The 20,225-nt window shown below is 43.7% G+C and overlaps 1 protein-coding gene across 2 annotated transcripts in view; it reads left to right on the forward strand.

Moving 5' to 3' along the window:
• Nucleotides 1-98: 98 nt before the first annotated feature.
• Fam120a (family with sequence similarity 120A) overlaps nt 99-20,225 on the forward strand; it is an 83,156-nt gene continuing 63,029 nt past the window's right edge. The window contains exons 1-2 of one of the 2 annotated variants that reach the window (XM_028763294.1): nt 99-447; nt 19,518-19,764. In XM_028763294.1, coding sequence (XP_028619127.1) covers nt 193-447; nt 19,518-19,764 — 502 coding nt within the window. In that variant the 5' untranslated portion in view covers nt 99-192. The remainder of the gene's footprint in view (nt 448-19,517; nt 19,765-20,225) is intronic. The other variant, XM_028763295.1, reaches the window with a different exon arrangement.

Below are 20,225 nucleotides of genomic sequence, written 5' to 3' on the forward strand. Positions count from 1 at the left end.
ATCGAGAAGCACTGTCCGAGCGCCGTGGTGCCGGTGGAGCTGCAGAAGCTGGCCCGGGGCAGCCTGGTGGGCGGCGGGCGGCAGCGGCCCCCGCAGACCCCGCTGCGCCTGCTGGTGGATGCCGACAACTGCCTGCATCGCCTGTACGGTGGCTTCTACACCGACTGGGTGAGCGGCGGCCAGTGGAACCACATGCTCGGCTACCTGGCGGCTCTAGCCAAGGCCTGTTTCGGAGGCAACATCGAGCTCTTCGTCTTCTTCAACGGCGCGCTCGAGAAGGCCCGGCTGCACGAGTGGGTCAAGCGGCAGGGCAACGAGCGCCAGACAGCGCAGCAGATCGTCAGCCATGTCCAGAACAAGGGCACGCCACCGCCCAAGGTCTGGTTCCTGCCTCCGGTCTGCATGGCCCACTGCATCCGCCTGGCGCTCATCCGCTTCCACGTCAAGGTGCGGCTGGAACCGATTGGCCGGGGTCTCTTAGGGCTTGGTCTGGGGGTCTCTTTGGGCCTGAGTCAGGGTCGGGCCTGGTGCCCTTTGGACGGTGATTCCCTTTGGGTTTGGGTCAGGGTTGGGGTCTGGGGTCACTTGGACAGGAGTCACAGTTGGGGTCCAGGCCTCTTCGTGCTTGTGTTTGGGCTGGGCCTGATTGCTTGGGTAGCGATCGGAGTTGAGTCTGAGGTTCCTTGGGGCCAGGGTCAGAATTGGGTCCGGGGTCTCTTGGGCCAGGGTTCGGGGCTTGGCCTAGGGTCTTTTCGGGCTTGGACTTGAGAGGACTTTTGGGCCAGTGTCAGCGCTGAACTAGTTCCGGGAAGCCCAGCCTGTCCCAGACTGAGACTTGGGTGCCCCTGCCCGTGGAAGGCCTCGAAGCAGGCCTCAGTGTCTCTCAGGGCCCCTCTCGGGACACAGCGTGTCACCATGTCCAGGCTTGCTGCAAGCTTGGCAGAGGGGGCCTGGAGCAAGATGGATGCCCGGGCCTTTAGGCCTAGTGTGGTTGAAGTCTGCCCACAGCATTCCTCCCTACTCTCTGGCCTGCTATGGGCCCATACACTGTGAGTGCATAAGACACTTGAGGCTGGTGGACAGACTCTCACTCCAAGTGGGATTGGTGGTGTCATCTCCCACATCCTTGGTCTTTCCCCTCTTCTTGGAGGCAGGCAGGCTACTCACTGGCCTTAACCTTAAGTGTATACCCATCTGTCGAAATTAACCCGCTCTTTCTCAGCAACAGGTTTGTCTTGGAAGTCTGTAGAATAATTAATGAGAGTAGATTGCCAGGGCCTTAAGCACAGGAAGCTGAAAACAGAACCTCCAAAGCTGTGGGAGAGGAACTTTGTGTATTGACCGGTGCTGGTCTCTAATTCTGAAGGCAGATGCCCTACTCCTCTACCTTTGTAAATGAGATGTTTGGAGAAATTGTCTATGGTAACGTTCTGGTTTTAGATTTCAAGATACTGTAAACTGGATGAGATGGGCTCTTGTCAGTTCTGTGAGTTTTACAGTGGTTCAGTTCTGTATGTCTAATGTGAAGGTAGTAGTTCAGAACCAGGAAGAAGAATTCGGGGGTCGTTTGGCGTAGGCAGGAGCTTGTGAGAGCCGTTTCTGCTGCACAGGAAGTGTTTAGTGACCTTCACTAGTCCTGATTGGTGGGTAACGAGAGCTCCACATTGTCAGCCCTCTGCTGTCCCGTCGGCAGAAGGTTCTGCAGCCAAAATTGGGCCAGAGAACTCAAGGGCTCCGCGGTTGACTGAAAGCTGAGCGCCGAACTGATCCTCAATTTTGGATAGCTTGCGTTTTCATGATTTAAAAAAAAACCCACCACTTATTTGGGGGTGGTGAGGCTGTTCAGTTTTCAAGACTTGCCACTGTCTTCCAGCTTGCTCTTTTCTTTGGAACCTGAGCTTGAGTTAAAATCTTTAGCATAGCATGTCTCCGTCTTCCTGATCATCCCTGCTGGCAGTGCTGAGATGGTGGTAGTTAAGTCTAAAATGATTGCGGAAGTCCCACCCAGGACCCTGTTGCAATTGGTGAAGTTGTGTTTAAGTCTGTGGGTGGAGGCGGCTGGATGAGTGGTGATTGGCCCAGGAGCATGACAGATACACAGCGTGTCATTTCTCAGGGAGTTCGTGTGAGAGGCAGTGTGTGCCTCTCACTTTTTCTCTGTAGCCTGGGGCTCTTGGAGGGGGAAAGTGAAGCTGTTTCTCTGTGATCTACCTCTAGGGGACAGCCTGAAAATGGACCTGGTTTAATGTTGCTTAGTGATGGGAGGTAACATTTAAGACACAAAAAGCTTTATTGCCTGCTTTTGCTGACTGTACAGGGCTGTATTTTTAGTAAGCGAAGACATTCAGTAAAACATTGAATATTACTTCAGAGTCTCTTCTTCAGTCTCTCTTTGTCTCTGTCTCTCTTTGTCTGTCTCTCTTTGTCTCTGTCTCTGTGTGTGTGTGTGCTTGTGCGTTTGCATGTCCTCACGCTCAGTGCTGGTGAGACAATGTTGCCTTTTCCGCCTGCTCTGTCTCAGCCTTCTCTAGCCTTTGTAGATGCAGTTCTGGCAATCCTGGCTGTCCATTTTCTCAACTCTGTCTGAGAGGTGAAAAAGATAGTCTGCTGGGGGCAGCAGCTCCGTTAATAGCAAAAAGTGGCACCAGAGAGAAAATGTGAAGCTGTAAAAACCAGACAGAATTCTGGGAGCTATTTTAAAACAAGAAAAGAGTCCTGTGTACTTCAGTATCCCTGAGCGTAGTGCAGTGTTAAGGGTGATTTTGAGGGCCTGGGAAGATGGCTTAGTGGTTAAGAGCACGTGCTCTTGCAGAGGACCCAGATGATTCCCAGCACCCACATGGTGGTTCCTAACCGTCTAATACTCCAGCTGCAGGGCGTCTGATGCCCTCTTCTGACTTCCCCAGGCACCAGATGTAAATGTGGCACACATACACATAAGCAGGCAGAACATTTGCACACATACAACTAAAAATAATTTTTAAAGTAATGATTGACAGTACACGTTTTAAAAAGGATGATTTTTGAGTCATAAAAATTATCTTTGGTGGTCTCTGTTTAAGGGAGTGTATGTTTCCTTCTTTCTTTCTTTTTTTTTTTTTTTTTTTGTTTTTTGAGACAGGGTTTCTCTGTGTAGCCCTGGCTGTCCTGGAACTCACTCTGTAGACCAGGCTGTCCTCTCGAACTCAGAAATCCGCCTGCCTTTGCCTCCCAAGTGCTGGGATTAAAGGCGTGTATGTGTGTGTCTATGTGTTGGATTTTTAAATGTTTTCTGGAGACTCACAAGTACTTAACCAGTGATGAACTATCACTATATATCTTCCAGGATTGGTGAACAGCTGGAATTGTGTGTGGTAGTTATTTTATTTATAACGTGTATGGGTGTTCTGCCTGCATTACATTTGTGCCTGGTGCCTTGAAAGGCCAGAATAAAACATTGGATTTCCCAGAATTGGAGTTTCAGATGGTTGTGAGCTATCATGTGGTTGCTGGGAATTGAACCCATGTCCTCTGGAGGTGCTAGTGCACTTCCACTGAGCCAATGGGTATCTTAATGAAACTTTATTCATATAATCATTGGCATTTGGGCCTGAGAATATTTGTCCCACATGTGTGAAGCCTAGGGGTCCATGCCCAGCACTGCATAAACTAGAGATAGTGGCACACACCTCTGGTCTCAGTACTTCGAATGTAAAGGCAGGAGGAGCACAAGTTCAGAATTATCTTTGTCTGCATAGCATGTTAGTGGCCAGCCTAGGTTCCATGAGAACTTGCCTTAGGAAAAAACCCCCAATAAACACACCATCACCCCAAAAAACATATAGCAGTTGTGGAGGTGGCTCAGTTGGTAATGCCTGCTGTACAGCAAGAGGCTCTAAAGTAGAACCCCAGCACCCACAGAAAAAGCTGAATATTGCATTGTGTAGCTTCCAACCCCAGTGCTGTTAGGGTTTATATGGGACGATCCCCATGACTTGCTGACCAGTAAGTTCTGTGTGAAGACACCTATCGTCAACCCCTGACTTCCACACAACATGCACATATGCACATGTGCACACATACATCACACATGTATACACAGGCACACACACAAACACACAGGAAGCCAAGTTCCTAAAGTGTCAGGTGAATGCTGAACTGTTGTCTGTTACGTTGTCTGTTACGGTGATGATAACACTTAAAAAACAAAACTGTACATCAAAAATAAGCTAAAAATTATTTTTACTGTATGCAAACTACCTTTTTTAAAAAGATAAGTATTGGTAAAGAAATTGACATGAATACCTATGCATATATTATGTTGTGTAAAAGCATTTCTGTTACAAAAATACCAAAGCTGTCTTTTTCGTGTTCTCTGGTGTTTTAAAATAGGATATCTTTTATTTATATATTTATTCCTTGACAGTTTCACATGTAAACTGTCTGTGTTGGTCATCTCCACCTCCACCCCAGTCCCACTCCCATACTTTTTCTGGTGTTTTTATAAATTGGCAGAAAGTTATGCTTTTCTGTCCCTTTTTTTTAGAGACTATCTCTTTGATAGAGTAATAACTACATCTTAAAATTACATTTAAGTTTATTTTGTAGTGGTGGGGCACGTTTTGTCATGAGGACAATTTTTTTTTCCATGTGGGTCCCAGGGATATAACTCAGGTTGCTGGACTTGGCTGCAGGTGCTTTTGCTTGCTGAGCCTTCTCGCTGGCCCTAGCTGCATGTTTCGTATAGGCAGTACATCTCTGTGACCAGTAGGAGTTGGCTTTTATTTGAGATACTTTTCTTGTGGACATTGCACAGCATGAATTGAACATGGCATTTGCTGGTCACTGGGAGAGTGGCCTTTGTGTGCCTTGAGTCACGGTAACCTTTGAAGCCTCAGGGAGAGACTTGTGTTTATTTAAAAATCTTGGTGACATTAATTCACTAGCACTGTCTAAACATCTCCCCTACTAGACTGGAGGTGTCGGTGTGAAAGTTTATCCTGAGGTTCCTTAGCCCTCATCCTGAGTTCCTTCCAGTGGGGCTTTGCTAATTCAATGCTTTGGTTTGTGAACTCAGCGCTTACATGAAATGGTGTTCCTGTTTTCAGCCAAGCCAAGAAAACACACTTGTCTTTAGGGGTGGTGACCTATTATTCTTGGGAGTCAGTGGCGAGGAGTAAGTGGCGTCAGTCAGCCTGGATGCTTGCTGGTCCTTGCTCACAGTCACTCTGTCCTTCAGTACTCAGTGTCTTACTGACCTTTTTCCATTGTAAGAAGCAGGATCTCCTGACTCAATTAAAACTGGAGACTAGTAACCCTGCAAAGGGAAGTGCAGACTAAAGTCAAAAGTCCAGTTTCAGTGTATGAGTACTTTAAGGGTGTGCCTACACAGAGCTCACGCCCTGGCCATTCTGATAGCAGTTGTTTTTGCAGTTACAATAGGAGGGTTTCTCTGTGGAAGAAAACCACACATCATTAGATCCAGAGAACTAAGAGCAATTCTCAGGGACCTTTAGGTAACTAGGAAGTACAGTTCAGAATTTACTCAAACTGGTCACTCATTAAAAATAAATATTTTTCTCTAGTATGTCAGTTTTGTAACTCCAGTCTTATGTTGTTTAACAGCAGGAGGAATGCATATTCAGGAAGTTTCTTGAAGTATACTTAAATCTAACTGGTGTGGCCTGTAGGATATATCTGTATCTGTATCTATATATGGGGGGAGCCTTTTCTTAGCTACAAACCCGTATAGTGTGTGGCTCTAATGAACACTGGAGGCACTTTAATCTAATGGAACTTATAGCTCAACTTAGAAAAGGTCCAATAGAAAGCTAGGCATGGTATATGCTAACATTGAGATGTTCCAGGGTATATGACTGCAGCTTACCATCTTCAAGGGTCAGTAATTTTATAAGCCAAACAATATTTCATTTGTATGTGATATATATTCATAGCTAGACATCTGAGTTTCTCCTGCTTTTTGATTATTGTGAAAGATGAATAGTGCTTCTATGAACATGGCAAATAGAGTTGAACCTCTGCTTTTATTTCTTTTAGGAATGTACTCAGGAATGGAATAGCTAAGTCACTGGCAGTTTCCTTTAGCGTATATGTATACACACACACACACACACAAAGTCACTGACGGTTTCCTTTATATGTATGCATACACGCACACAGGGATGGAGATATATATATATATATACATACATATATATATATATGTATGTAATATTGGGGAATAAGTCGGGGCTTCATGTTTGCTAAGCAAATGCTTTATCACTAAACTACATTGTCATATAATTAATTCTTTCAAAATTGCTTTGTCGCTACCACAGTGGCTGCAGAAGCTATGTGCCTTATGCCATATATTACTCATTATTAGCAGTTTTTAGTGTGTAAGAAATATTTTTGTGTCTATACTTTTTTTTGGAGATAGAGTCTCTATTTAGTTCTAACATGTCCTGGAAATGCTGTGTAGACTAGGCTGGTCTTGAACTCAGAGATCCATCTCCCTCTGTTGGGATTAAAGGCATATAGTACCATATCCCTGCCAGTAATTGTCTTTTTAAAGTAGTGATCTGTAGTTTGCCTAGCCTTTTCAGTTCATGTCCCTCCGCTTCTCTTCTCTCTCCCTCCTCCTCTACCCTTCTTCTCCTATGTCTTATCTTGTCTTTTTACCTTTCTCTCTTCAAGATAGAGTATCACTCTGTATAGCACCGATTGGCCTGCAGCTGTTTGAGGCCAGGCTGGCCTCAAACTAATGGCAGCCTTCCTGCATCAGCTTCCTGGAATTATAGACACGAGCCACTATGCCCAGTGGCATGAAAGCATTTTAAGACTGTGCATCTATATTGCTAGATGTTCAGATTTTTCAAGTAAACCAGAAATCCACATTTTATTTGAAGTTATCCCACTTAAAAAATGTCAAGTCAGGGGCTGGAAAGATGGCTCAGTGGTTAAGAGCACTGGTTGCTCTTCCAGAGGTCTTGAGTTCAATTCCCAGCAACCACACGGTGGCTCACAACCATCTGTAATGGGATCTGGTGCCTTCTTCTGTTGTATCAGAAGACAGCTACAGTGTACTCTTATACATATATAATAAATAAATCTTTAAAAAAAATGTCAAACCAAGCAAAGCAGGGCTCTAGGCCGGGTTCAGGTCTTGAGTACCCTTTGTTGGTATCCTTGCCTAAATCTCTACTCTTGTCTGGAGTCCTACTCTCTCTCCTGAACTCTCTTCAGAGCTCACAGCAATTTCTTAGGGCTGCTAAATTGTGACTTTCGTAAAGGCTGAAATCCCTGGGGCTTCCTTGTTACATCCAGGTGTCCAGGATCACCTTTTGTCAGGGGCATCCCATCCACATGCTCAGAATATCTGACACCTGGCAAGCTCTCACCGTGTGGCTTGTCTTCCTCTCCTGTGGACCGACTGGTGGTCCCCTCCCTCTTCCACCAACCAGCCTTGTTCTCCACACCACCACAGCTAGGTCCCTGCTCTGCCTCTCTGCCTCTCATTCTGACTGAATTCTGATTTCATTGTTGTTGTCCCAGAGTGCAGGCCCGATAAGTGCCAACCCCTTCCAGGCCTGTGCTGTGTTCCTTTCTAGACCTCCTCCAGCTTGCCCTTGCCTCTACCATTCCTTTTCCCAGTCTCTAGTTTTACTTTTCATCCAGACAGCTTTGAGCCTCAAGACCACTTCCATTAGCCTCCACTACTTCAGACTCACAAGACTGTTCTACCCCCACCCCTGGTAGTCCTACAGTGACAACACATGCTGATGCCACAGTCTCCTTCACCTCCTTCTTCCTCATTTCCAGTGTCCCTGACACAGAGCTACCATACAGCTGCTTTGCAAACCCATTGGCAGATTTTGAAACCAAACTATTGGGTATTTACTGGCATTTAAGAAATGATATAGACTAAAACACAACCACAATCCAGAAATGTAAGCTATACTATGAACCAATACTATTTCCTGACTATTGTGCTGTGGGGGTGGTCAGAATGGCCTCGGGCTCCCAGAGTTATCCCAGGTTATTCATCTTGCCCACCACATCTTCAGGAAGGACTCTGTCATGCTCAGACTTGAAGCAAGCCATTAGAGTCTAACTCTGTTCAGACTTGTAGACCCTTCTGCAACCCTAGCCATTACATCTTGCTTTGTGATTCATACCCTTTCTACCTTGTTTATCTGTTCACGTTTTCATCACATCTTCTCTGTCTTTTAGTTTGCCATCTCATCTTTTACTTTGTTGAACTTTTACTCACATCAAAGCCTGTCTCAAATACCACCTTCCTTCTTGGGATGTGTGTGTCCATGTGCATGCATTTGGAAGCCTGAGCAGGACTTCAGTCATCGACCTGTATCAGTGACCACCTAATTGCTTGGAGACTGGGTCTCTCACTGAACTAGTAGCTTGTTTAGGGATCTACTAGTCTCTGCCCCTCAAGGCTGGGTTACAGATTCATGTAACTGTTGGTGCTGAGGATTTGAACTCATTCAGGTCCTTATGCTTGCAGAGCAAGCACTCCTACTCACTGAGCCAACTCTAGAGTTCCACTATTTGCCTTAAAATCAACCAAACAAGCAAATGAGGGTCTCGATGTGTAGCCCTGGTTGGCCTGGAACTTCCAGAAAATCATTTGCCGAAGTCTGCCTCTGGGGTGCTGGAATTAAAGGCATATGCCACTCTGCCAGGCCTTGTTTTTGGTTTTTTGAGACAGGGTTTTACTATGTAGAGTTGTCTGGTCCAGAACTTGCTGTGTAGACCAGTCTGGCCTCAGCCTCACAAGTGCTAGGACCAACACTCACTTTTTAAAAATTAAAATATTTACTGTATTCTTTTATATAGCTAGACAAATTTTATTTTCTTTAAATATTTGGATCAATATCCTTTTATTAAAATGTATTTTCTTATTAATGCTTTCTTTTCTGTTTCCCAAGGGAAACAGAAAATTGTTTCCTTAATTCTATCTTTCTTTCTTTTTCTTTTTTCTGTTTTGGGTTTTTCGAGACAGGGTTTCTCTGTGTAGTCCTGGCTGTCCTGGAACTTACACTGTAGACCAGGCTGGCCTCGAACTCAGAAATCCACCTGCCTCTGCCTCCCAAGTGCTAGGATTAAAGGCGTGCGCCACCACTGCCTGGCTCTATCTTCCTTTTTTTAAACTTTTAACTTACTTTATGTGTATGGATCACTTGCCTGCATAGGTGCATAGCTACACCATGTGTGTGCTTAGTGCCCACAGAGGCTAGTAGATGGCATCAGGTTCCCCAGGACTGTAGTTAGAGATGGTTGTGTGGGTGCTGGATATTGAACCCCTGGCCTTCTGGAAGAGCAGTGTTGAGGTAAGTCATGTTTAGAATTACTTTTTTGATGCTATAAAATGATATATTTGTGAGGACTTTGCAGTTCTTAGCTAGGGTTGACAGATGAGGTAGTTGGCAGTGTCATCAGAGCCCCTGGGACAGAGAGTGTTAACTGGGTAGAGGTTGGGATGCTGTGACATTCTGCAGTGCCCAGAACCAGCTCCCTGCAGCACAGTTAGCTAGGCCCAAATACTAGTAGTACCAAGACAAGGAATCCCTGATGCCACCAAATCTAAGAATTTTAAGTTATAGGGCCTTTGTGGCTTTATATTATCAGGAAGAGAACTCAGAAATATAGTTTAAGTCTCTAAAATATGTGTGTGTGTATCCTATCTTTAGGATATTTTTAGACTACATTCTTCATTTATAGTTTACTGAAATTTATACTTTTATACTTACTAATGGAAACTAATTAACACATCATATACATACATACATACATACATACATACATACATACATACATCTATATATTTTTTCCAACCTCAGCATGCAATCCAACTATAGGAATAAATGTCAAAAGACTGTATGTGAAGAGAATATACTTTAGAATTTTTGAATAATTAGGTTATTTTCCAGTAGATCTGTAGACAGAATATCAAAACTACAACAACAACAAAAACCCAACCAACCAAACATAAACCTCAAAACCCATTAGACATATAAATCAACCAGAGTTTGGGACTAGAGCCATGGCACAATGGTTAAAAGCATGTGCTGTTCATGCAGAGGACCTGAGTTCTGGTCCTACCACCCACATCTAGCAGCCCATAGCTGTCTGTAACTCCAGCTCCAGGGGGGTCCGGCACCCTCTATCCTCACTCATATCCAGACATACATGTACACATAAATAAACGATAGTAAAAATACTTTAAGAAATAAACCAACCAGCCTGGCAGTAGTGACACATGTCTTTAACCTCAGTACTCAGGAGGCAGAGGCAGGTGGAACTCTGTGAGTTCGAGGCCAGCCTGGTCCACAGAGTGAGTTCCAGGACAGCCAGGGCTACACAGAGAAACCCTGTCTTGAAAAACCAACCCGAACCGAACCAAACCAAACCAGAGTTAACATACGATGTTTTAAAATTCCCCAGATCTCAGTATAGCTTAGTTTACTTTGCTTTTACACTTATTTTCCCCCCCTATGGAAAGTAACTTCTCTGAGGACCTTGCCTGTCATCCAGCTTCTAGAACAATCCCTGGCCTATTGCAGTTGTTCGCAGACTACCTGCTGAGCGTGACACACCCAGCCCTGCAGCTCCCTTCCTCAGGTGCTGTGATAGGAGGAAGTAGAATTTTTCCTGCTCAGAGTCAGGGTTAATTCCAAAGGTGACTGGCTGCCTGAGCTCGTCCCAGCCACCTGGTGCCTGGGTTTATCTTGCGGTAATCCTTTTATACATCTTAACTCAAGGTGCACTCTGTTGAGGAGGCATAGAGAGGGCTCTGTAGGTAAATTGGCTGTTCTTTCTCTTGTTGCCCCTGATTCGAGGCACTTTGTCTTTTAGGCGTCTGTCGTGGGGGAAGTGTGGGCTGAGCTGCCTTTGAGAGACAGCATCCATTTGTGCCCTAGACATTTGGGAATTATTTTGTTGTTACCTCAGGAAAAAACAAAACAAAGCCCCAAAACACAGACAAACTCCAAACTACTGGTGTGGGAAAGAATGGGCTGTCTGTGCTGTTCCATTTTCCAGTTGGTGAGGTGCAGTGACGGGTTCTAGCCAAAGCCGAGCCCTTGAGTCCAGTGTGTTCCCAGTCCTTGTAACCAGAGCCCACTCATGAAGGTCAGAGACAGGCCTGCCTAGACAGCTGGGGGTTCTCTAGACCCTGCCGAGAGCCTTTGCAAGCTGATAGACAATAGGAATCTGCAAACATTGCTATAGGAAATTGTACCAATATAAATTTCTTTTTTTCTGAGCTCTGAAAATTAAGATTTTGGCATTTCAAAGTTTGGGATGAATTTTAAATTTCATCATTTATTTATTTAGATGTAAGATATTGCTATGTTATAATTTAGACTTTAGATGCATGTCACTGTGCCCAGGTTAGAATGATTTTAATAAAAATAATCTTTTTAAGTTTGAGCTGAGTCATTTGGAAGTTACTACAGTAGCCTGTTTTAAATAGAGTTCATAGGACAATACTGTGGATGCTTCTTTTTTTATCAGGTTTAAAACATTTTTAGAAGTATAAAATTTAACTTGCATTTCTTTCTTTTATGGTATCTACTCCCTTGTTTTGTTTGTTCGTGTGTGTGTGTTTTAAAGAAGTGAACAAAACAAGGCAAACTTATTACCAAATAAGCATTGAATCAAACATAACAAAGAACCTGCTAAAGAAATTGAAAAGGGAAATAAAAACAATACCCTTTGGTAGCTGGGAAAAGGCCTTACATACATGTTTAATGTTGTATTCACAGGGAAAATAAAACTTGCGTGTTTTTTTATTAAGTAAGAAGTTATATCTTAGAGTTAAGTGCTTATGCCTTCTAAGAATATCAGGAGTCAGAGTGATACCCCTATTATTATTAGTTTTACAATTGTAGTATGATTCTATATCTATATATTCAGTTTGCCACCTTCTGCATTTCTGCGTGTATTTGTGTGTAGTGTGCATGCATGTGTGCCTGTGGAGGATGGAGGTTGATGCTGAGTGCCGTCCTTTACTGATCTCTTCCTTGTTGAGGCTCAGTGCTCCCTCACTGCGCTCAGGGGTTGAGGAGTCCACTAGTTGAGCTAGCTAGCTTGCTCCCGGAATGTCATCTCCACGTTCTGATGCTGAGATTGTAGGTGGGCCACATGCCCACCCCACACGTCACGGGTGTGGGTGCATGGGCAACTGCAAAGCAAAAGCTTTACCTGCTGAGCTGGCTCCCAACCCCAGGGATGAGGATTTGGGGGAACTGCTGGACTGTTCTCTACACTTTTTGTATCACTTTACATTCTTAACCTTTCCACATGCTTCCTTGTGCTTCTTAATGTTCTTCTTTCATTTTTGAATAGTAGTCATTCTACTGAACATGGTTACTTGGTGTTTCTTTTTTTCTTTTCTTTTTTTTTTTTTTTTTTTTTGGCTTTTCGAGACAGGGTTTCTCTGTATAGCCCTAGCTGTCCTGGAATTCACTCTGTAGACCAGGCTGGCCTTGAACTCAGAAATCCGCCTGCCTCTGCCTCCCAAGTGCTGGGATTAAAGGCGTGGGCCACCACTGCTCGGCTTCTTGGTGTTTCTATTTCCCTACTGCTTGCCAAAGTTGTGGCTCTCTCTTGATGCCACTCTTTTTATTTCAAAAGAAACACTGCTGGCTGTGGAGTTCTAGGCTAACTCAAACAAATGTTTTTCATTGCTTTTAAGACCACTGCCTTCCATTCTTACAGAATAAACGAGGCATGTGAGATGTGCTTAGTCAGCTGTGATTGTAGTTTCCCCTAGGGAGAAACTGGAATGAATGCCATTGTAGTTAAATTTCCCCTTTAAAGTCAGAAACAACAACCCACCTCACCAGAGTGGAGTCGACTGTTGTGTTCTGGTTTGTGAGTTGAACTAGAGTAGGAACAGAAGCTGAGAGTGGGTTTCAGCACCTTATACTTGCTGACTGGATTTCTGTGAGCATAAGGCAAAGCCTGTTCTTTTTTTTTTAAACAGAAGACTTCAGGTTCATCTATATCCTCATGTGACCAGGCTAACTTCTCAGATGACTGGAGGATGGGCTACGTTATTCTCTGAGCTATTGCAAAAGCATTCTGAGAAAAGTTCTACAGTGCTATTTTTCTACGACATATCCTGGTTTACTTAGAAAGAAGTACCTAACACATTTTAGGTGTTTGCTACCTGAATGATTCTGAGTGGTTCACATGTGATGTGTCTAATCACCCCGCTTCCCTGTGAGGAAGACAGAAGTACACCCACCTGGTCAGCAGGGATGAAACTTCCTCATGAAACTGCTTTCACTAGATTTTAGGAGTAAGTGGCTGTACTATCTCCAGGGTTATCCCTCTGGCTGCTTTTCACAGCAGTTAAGGTAATTATTATATTTGCTAGCTAATCTTGGAAACTTTTTTTTTAATATTAAAGGCAGGTTTATTGGGAAGCTGCTCTCAGGGGAGTTCACTGGCCCAAGGATTGAGGCCAGGGGAGTCCCCGTGGGGAGGGTTGGAAGAGGAGGAAGACAGATAAGGCTCATGCAGAGAGAAGAGAGAGAAGAGAGAAGAGAGAAGAGAGAAGAGAGAAGAGAGAAGAGAGAAGAGAGAAGAGAGAGAGAGAGAGAGAGAGAGAGAGAGAGAGAGAGAGAGAACAGTTCTGGAGCCTTTAAATCAGCATTCTTTATAAAGTCAGCTTTGATTTATTTGCCTCTCTTTTATATGTGTGTGGTATTTTGCCCACATGTATGTTTGTGTGCCACTGTGTGCCTGGTGCCCTTGGAAGCCAGAAGAGGGCATTGGATTCCCTCGCTGCCGTGTGAGTGCTAGGAACCAAACTCTGGTTACCAGCAAGAGCAGCCAGTGAGCTTAACCTCTAAGCCATGTCTCTAGCTTCATTTTATGTATGTATGTATGTATGTATGTATGTATGTATGTATGTATGTATATGAGTACCACCCTCCCTGTCTTCAGACCCAGCAGAAGAGGGCATCAGATCCCATTACAGATGGTTGTGAGCCACCATGTGGTTGCTGGGAATTGAACTCAGGACCTCTAGAAGAGCAGTAGGTGCTCTTAACCTCTGAGCCGTCTCTCCAGCCCATCTCTAGCTTATTATTATTTTTTTTTAATATGACATTTAGAACCATACAGGCTGGGTAGTGGTGGTGGTACTCACCTTTTGTCCCAGCACTGCAGAGACAGAGGCAGAGGCAGATGGATCTCTGTGAATTCGAGGCCAGCCTGGTCTACAGAGAGTTCCAGGGCAGTCAGGGCTACACAGAGAGACTTGTTCTCGAAAAATCAAATCAGACCACTACTACTACCAGCCCCCCAAAACCCAATATATTGACATTAAAAAAATTAACTCTGAATTCTGTGGTAAGTTGGTAGTAGAATAAAAATAATCATTCTAGACTAAGTAAAAAGTACTTCCTTGAGATTGAAGATGGGCCGTTTTGCTGCCACTTAAGGTTTTCAGCACTAGCTCTACCTGCCCTGGCTTCTGGGAGGAGTTGTAACTCGAATCTGCTGGCCCAGGCACCTGTGTGGGTCACTGGCCTTGCGCTCAGCTGGAGCTGTAAAAGCTGGTTCTTTTGAGTGTGTGCAGGAGTTTTGGAGTTTCACTTCCTTGATCAGAAGCTTGCATAGTCTCCAGGGCTTACGGCTTGAGATTTCCAGCTCAAATCCAAGGCTGATCCACCTTAGTGAGAGATGAGTTTTACTTCCTTTGTGAGCTCTCTTAAGTAGTTGTGAAGGCTTAGTTACCTTGTTTTTATGCTTTCTGGAGGTTAATAATAACAATATTCTCAACATTATATCATAAGATTCTCATTAAAAAACTTTTTTTATATTACTTTTTAAAAGAAAGGGTCCTGTTATGTAATCTAGACTGTCCTTGAGCTTTCCTTGCCTTGGCACACCGAGTGCTGAGATTATAGACATCTGTCACCAATTTGATGATATACCTTTTTTCCATGTTGGGGTTTGACTCTAGGGAAGGGCCTCTCAACCTTTCACAGGGGTCACGTGACCTACGATTATCAGAAAACACAGATATACATCACAATTCATAATAGTAGTAAAATTATACTTATGAGTAGCAACAAAAGTCATTTTATGGTTGCGGGTCACCACAACATGAGGGTCCAGCAGTAGGAAGGTTGAGAACCATTGCTCTAGTCTCCCACTTGTTAGGCAAGCACTCTTCCATAGACCTCCATCTCAAAGTTTATTACTTACATGGATGTCTGTGTTAGTGCTGGTGTATCAAGCAGAAGGCATGTTTTGTCTTCCTCTAAGCTTTCTGCCTGTTCCTTCTCAGGCAGCGTCTCTGTATCCTTACACCCTGGGCTCCCTCGTAGTCTTGCTAGAAGCCAGCAAACCCCAGCAGTCTCCTGTCTCTGTACCACTCTGCCCTGGGTGGGGGATGCTGGCTTCTTACATGAGACCAGACTCTGCTCCTGATTGCCGAGCAAGCACTCCTAACCATCTAAGGTCATCTTTCTAGCCTCAAGCTTCATTATTTTTATTTACTTTTAAAACTGAAATTAACAAATTTATGAAGCTATAGAAATACAAATTTCATTGTATTATTTCCAGGCTTACTCATTGGAAGAGTAGAAGCAAATGAAAAGGGAAAAGTAATGGAGTCCTGATTACCAGAGGAGGGTGGGCTATAGCTTCTGTTTTCCTACTCTGGCTCCCCAGCACTGAAGCTTTAGTGCTTAATATGTGTGTTTATATGTATGTGCGTGTATGTACATGTGTTTGTGAATGTGTGTGTACATGTGCTCATGTGTGTATACATGTGCATATGGAGGCCAGTGGTCAACGTTCAGTGTATTTCTACCTTAGTTGTGAGACAGAGTTTCTTGATAGAGCTAGTGTTGCTGGCTAGTGAGCTCCTGGGCATACTGCTGGCTCTTCCTCCCAGTGTTGGGATTACAAAACTTCTTTTACATAGATTTAGGGGAGTCCAAGCTTAGGTTCTTATGCATATATGACAGGCACATCACCTGAGCCATCTCCCCAAACCCTAATTTAAAATTTATAGTAATTTATTTATTTGCGACAGTATCTTATACAGCTGGGGCTGGCTTTGATCTCTTGGTCTTCCAGCTGCCACCTTCCAGGTGTTGAGATCACATTGTGTACCACCATGCCCAGTTTCCTCATCCTGTATTTTTGGATAGCTGACTGCCTATGGTATAGCACTCTCTCTCTTATTCCCTCCCAGGCCTCCCCCTTATACTGTTTGCACTAGGATCACATCCTCAGCTAGACCTTTTATCAACTACCCTTGCTTAAAGCTTGTTAATTGTGCCACTATACACATTCATCCTTACCTAGCTTGTTCGTTCATTCATTCATTCATTCATTCATTCATTCATTCATTCATTCATTCATTCCTGGTTCAGGGCTGGAAACAAATTAGTCCTGGGTGAGGGCCTAACTTGTGCGATGCCCTGGAATCTATTCCGGCACTAGTACAAGAGAGGAGAAAAAGAAGTCTTATTAGAAACACACTCTCCGGTCTTCTCTTTGCTGTAGACTTTGGGTAGATTCTTATGTTTTGTGCGTTTGTCTCTACAAAAGACAAAGACCTCTGCTTACCCACACATCTTTGTATTCGAGAAGAAGGCTTGCTGGCTGACACCTGGAGGCACTGAGAAGGAGAAATGCCCTATCCCTTGAATCCCCAGAGTCTTGAGTTACAGATTAGGGATGTCCTCTTGAGTAGCAAGAGCAGGCACAATGGCTGTGGAGGACATGTGAGCAGCCGCCATGGAAGAGAGAGAGTGTGGCTGCTGCTCTGGATGTATGAGGCCAGGGCCTTGTCTTCTTTAGAGACAGACCTGTCTATACAGTGTGGGAATCTGCCCAAGTCTACAGCACAGAGAGGACCAGAGAGTGGACTGCTTTCTAGTGGAACTGTTCTTTTTTGTTTTGGTGGTACCAGGATGGAATCAGGGCCTTGCACGTGTTAGGCCCTCACCCAGCCACTAACCTGCTTCCTAGTTCTTAACCAGGTTTGCTTACCCGACTCCGCACCTCCCCAACCCCCCTGGGGGCGGGCAATCTCAGAAAGTTGTGCATACACATTCTTTTGGGTCTTTTCCTTTTCACTCTATTTCTACAGACATAGTTCTGCATAGCTGTAATTACATTATATTGTGTTCTAAAATGTTTTAATGAAACTTTCCTTAAGTTTTCCCACAAAGCATTATAGTGACTTTACCTTTTTCATAATGTTTAGTTTTCTCCTGTAGAAGTTACTATGTTTCTTTTTATGATTCTAATGATTTTTATTTGGTGGATTAGCTGTTTCCTGGAGTAGAGTTACTGGTCAAAGAGCATGAAGGTTTTACAGCTTTTAAAATATATTGCTTACTGTTTTACAACACTCACAGCCTTATTTGAAAGCTGCCAAGTTAGGCCTGACCCCTGATGACCTTCCACTTTCTGGCTCCTGATCCCAGGGGGAGCTCCACCTGGTCAGGGTCTCTTCCTGGTCTTAGAATTTGTTTCAGATCTGTATGAGCGTGGCTTTGAAAACTCACCTAGAGCCACCTTTTATTTCAGCTTTTATTGAAAAACTATTCATTCCTTAGGAGAAAAGCTTTGTGACATACTGCCTTTGGAAGCTCATAGCCTGGAAAGTTCAGAGAGTGATGTAATCAGGAGTTGAGCCTCGCCATCCTGGTCCCTAACCTTGGGGGAACATCCACTCTGTTTTCTGGAGCTGATAGACTGCCTTGTATACAGAAACAGGGACAGCTCGAACACATTGCGCCATTTCCTTCAAGTGCCTCTGGAACAAGTGGCCACCTGTCTGCCCTAGGAATCCTTTAGGGAGGGGCAACTGGTGGCTCTCTGTTCCCTTTTACTGTAGAACTTCTCCAGAGGGCATGTCTGGAAAACAACCAGTGATTTCTAATTTAACAATACTTGAAAATTTCTTTGAAAGAAAATTATTTGATTAAAGAATTTGAAACTAGACTAAGATTACCATTTCTGGATGAGATTAATTTTAGAAAAAAAATTTCACCTACTTTTCTGTTTTAGCTGGTGTATTTGTAGATTTTAAGGATCGGGTAAATTTCTCTTATTCTAAGGAATAGAACATTACTTGACTAATTGTAGCTTTACTTTTTCTTATAACTTATAAATACCATATTACATTTTCCACAAGAGAATTCAAAAGGTTACTTTTTCCTTTAACTACTATCATTAATAGTTTGTTTTGCCTCTTGATGGGTTTTCATTGCAACTAATATTTCAGTAAGTCCTAGAAACCACTTCCATTGTGAAAGCCAGAGAGGAGATTAGGTTACTGATGATCACCGCCTCCTCTGAGGAGACACAAATGTTCTGTCAGTTAGGTGCTGTAGGAAAGCTGCTGATCACCTGACCATTGGCTGCTGGAACGTAATTTTGAATTTAATCTAAAATTTCACCAATTATATCCATACATTAGATTGTAGTTCTAGAAATTGCAGGTTATTTCTCCTCTAAGTGTCTAGAGATTTAACTGAGTCCCCTGATTTAATGTAAGTTCTTTAAAATACCTTCATTGTAGAAACAAACAGCTTTCTAGAATTTTAGTTAGAGTTAGAGAAGTAACAAGAGGAATCAGCAGTTTGGGATTTGAAGCATTAGTCTTTACTTAAAATTTAAAAAATGATTTGGACTTTGGTGTTAACATTCCAGAGCAGTCTTCGGTGCTTGTGGGTATATGTCTAGGACTATGGTGACTCCCCCACCCCCCACCCTTGCCCAGGACCTCTTGGGTATATCTACCTCTTGGGTGTATCTACTTCTTGGGTATATCTTGCTGCCTGCTGCTCTGTGAATTTTCAGGTTAGGTTGCTGTGCATGGTTCATGATGGGCATGCAAAGTGGAAATGTGTGACCTCTTCTCTTCACAAACATGACAGTTTATAGTGAGTCTAAGTGGTAGTCCTGACTTTGGTTACAGAGGGACAGTTATCTTTAGGGTGGTCGTGTGTACCTGAGGTTCCCCTGTGATGAATCCCTCAGGAGTGTGGACCTAGGAGATGGATAGTTAATGCAGACCTTTATTTAAGGGACAGTGTAGCGTTGCTTTCCAACACTTTGAAGAGGTTGTGTCAGCTGTAGCAAAGGTGGGCGGCTTCTTTGTCTTATCCTTTCCACTTGCATTCTCTTCCTCTATCTTACCCCCCTCCAGTTTCCTTTCTTTTAAAATACTGTTACAGGGATCAGTCAGATTTGCTTGTTTTCAAGTGGGTGACTTTGGAATTGTCATTAGCGGAGAATTTGTAGTCTAGATGGGATGGTTGGTAAATTACTGACTGATGATTTGAATTCAGTTCATCTCTGAGATTCCTTTTGGAGCAGTATGTTACACACTTGGTCCTGACACTTTTTGATCATTTGGATAATGTTTTTATCAGTAGCTCTTTCATGATGTCAAATACATCTTCCTGTTGAACCTGCTGCTGCAGTTAGAGCCTGCGTCTGATGGCCTTTCCTTCTTTTCCTGTGTGTAGGTTGCACAGAGCATTGAGGATCATCATCAAGAAGTGATTGGCTTCTGCAGAGAGAATGGTTTCCATGGCTTGGTGGCGTATGACTCTGATTATGCACTGTGCAACATCCCCTACTACTTCAGTGCCCATGCCTTGAAACTGAGCCGCAACGGGAAGAGTCTCACCACAAGCCAATATCTGATGCACGAGGTTGCCAAGCAACTGGACCTGAACCCAAACCGTTTTCCTATTTTTGCTGCTCTGTTAGGTAGGTGGAGTGGTGTGAAAACTATTTTCTAAGGGAGTGGTACATGAGAATCCTGACGTATCTTTTGAAGATTTTTCTGCCTGGATGCTTTGGTGTTATATCAGAGTGAGAGAGTGGGCTCTTCAGGTGCATTCTTTTGGGTTTTGTTGATAATGTATTGTTCTTGTTTCTAGTTTCTAGCATGTTTGTATGTTGCTTATATGTTCTTCAATCCAGGCTGGAAAACTTACTCTGTGAGATAGGCTCAAAGTTATAGAGCAAGAACATTTCTGAGTCACAAATGCTGGCACATGCCTGTTATAAAAGGGTCAGCGATTAGCCTGGTATTGGAAACTGTGTTTATAATAGTAGAAAATATGTGCCTAGCATGGTGGCACAAGCCTGTAATCCCAGCATTCCTTCAAAGCTGAGGCAGGAGGATCACCACATCCAGGCCAGCTTCTGATACATAGCAAGTTCAA

This window comes from Grammomys surdaster, unplaced genomic scaffold (genome assembly GCF_004785775.1).
Source record: "Grammomys surdaster isolate TR1022 unplaced genomic scaffold, NIH_TR_1.0 137, whole genome shotgun sequence".
In the NCBI taxonomy this organism is placed as follows: Eukaryota; Metazoa; Chordata; class Mammalia; order Rodentia; family Muridae; genus Grammomys; species Grammomys surdaster.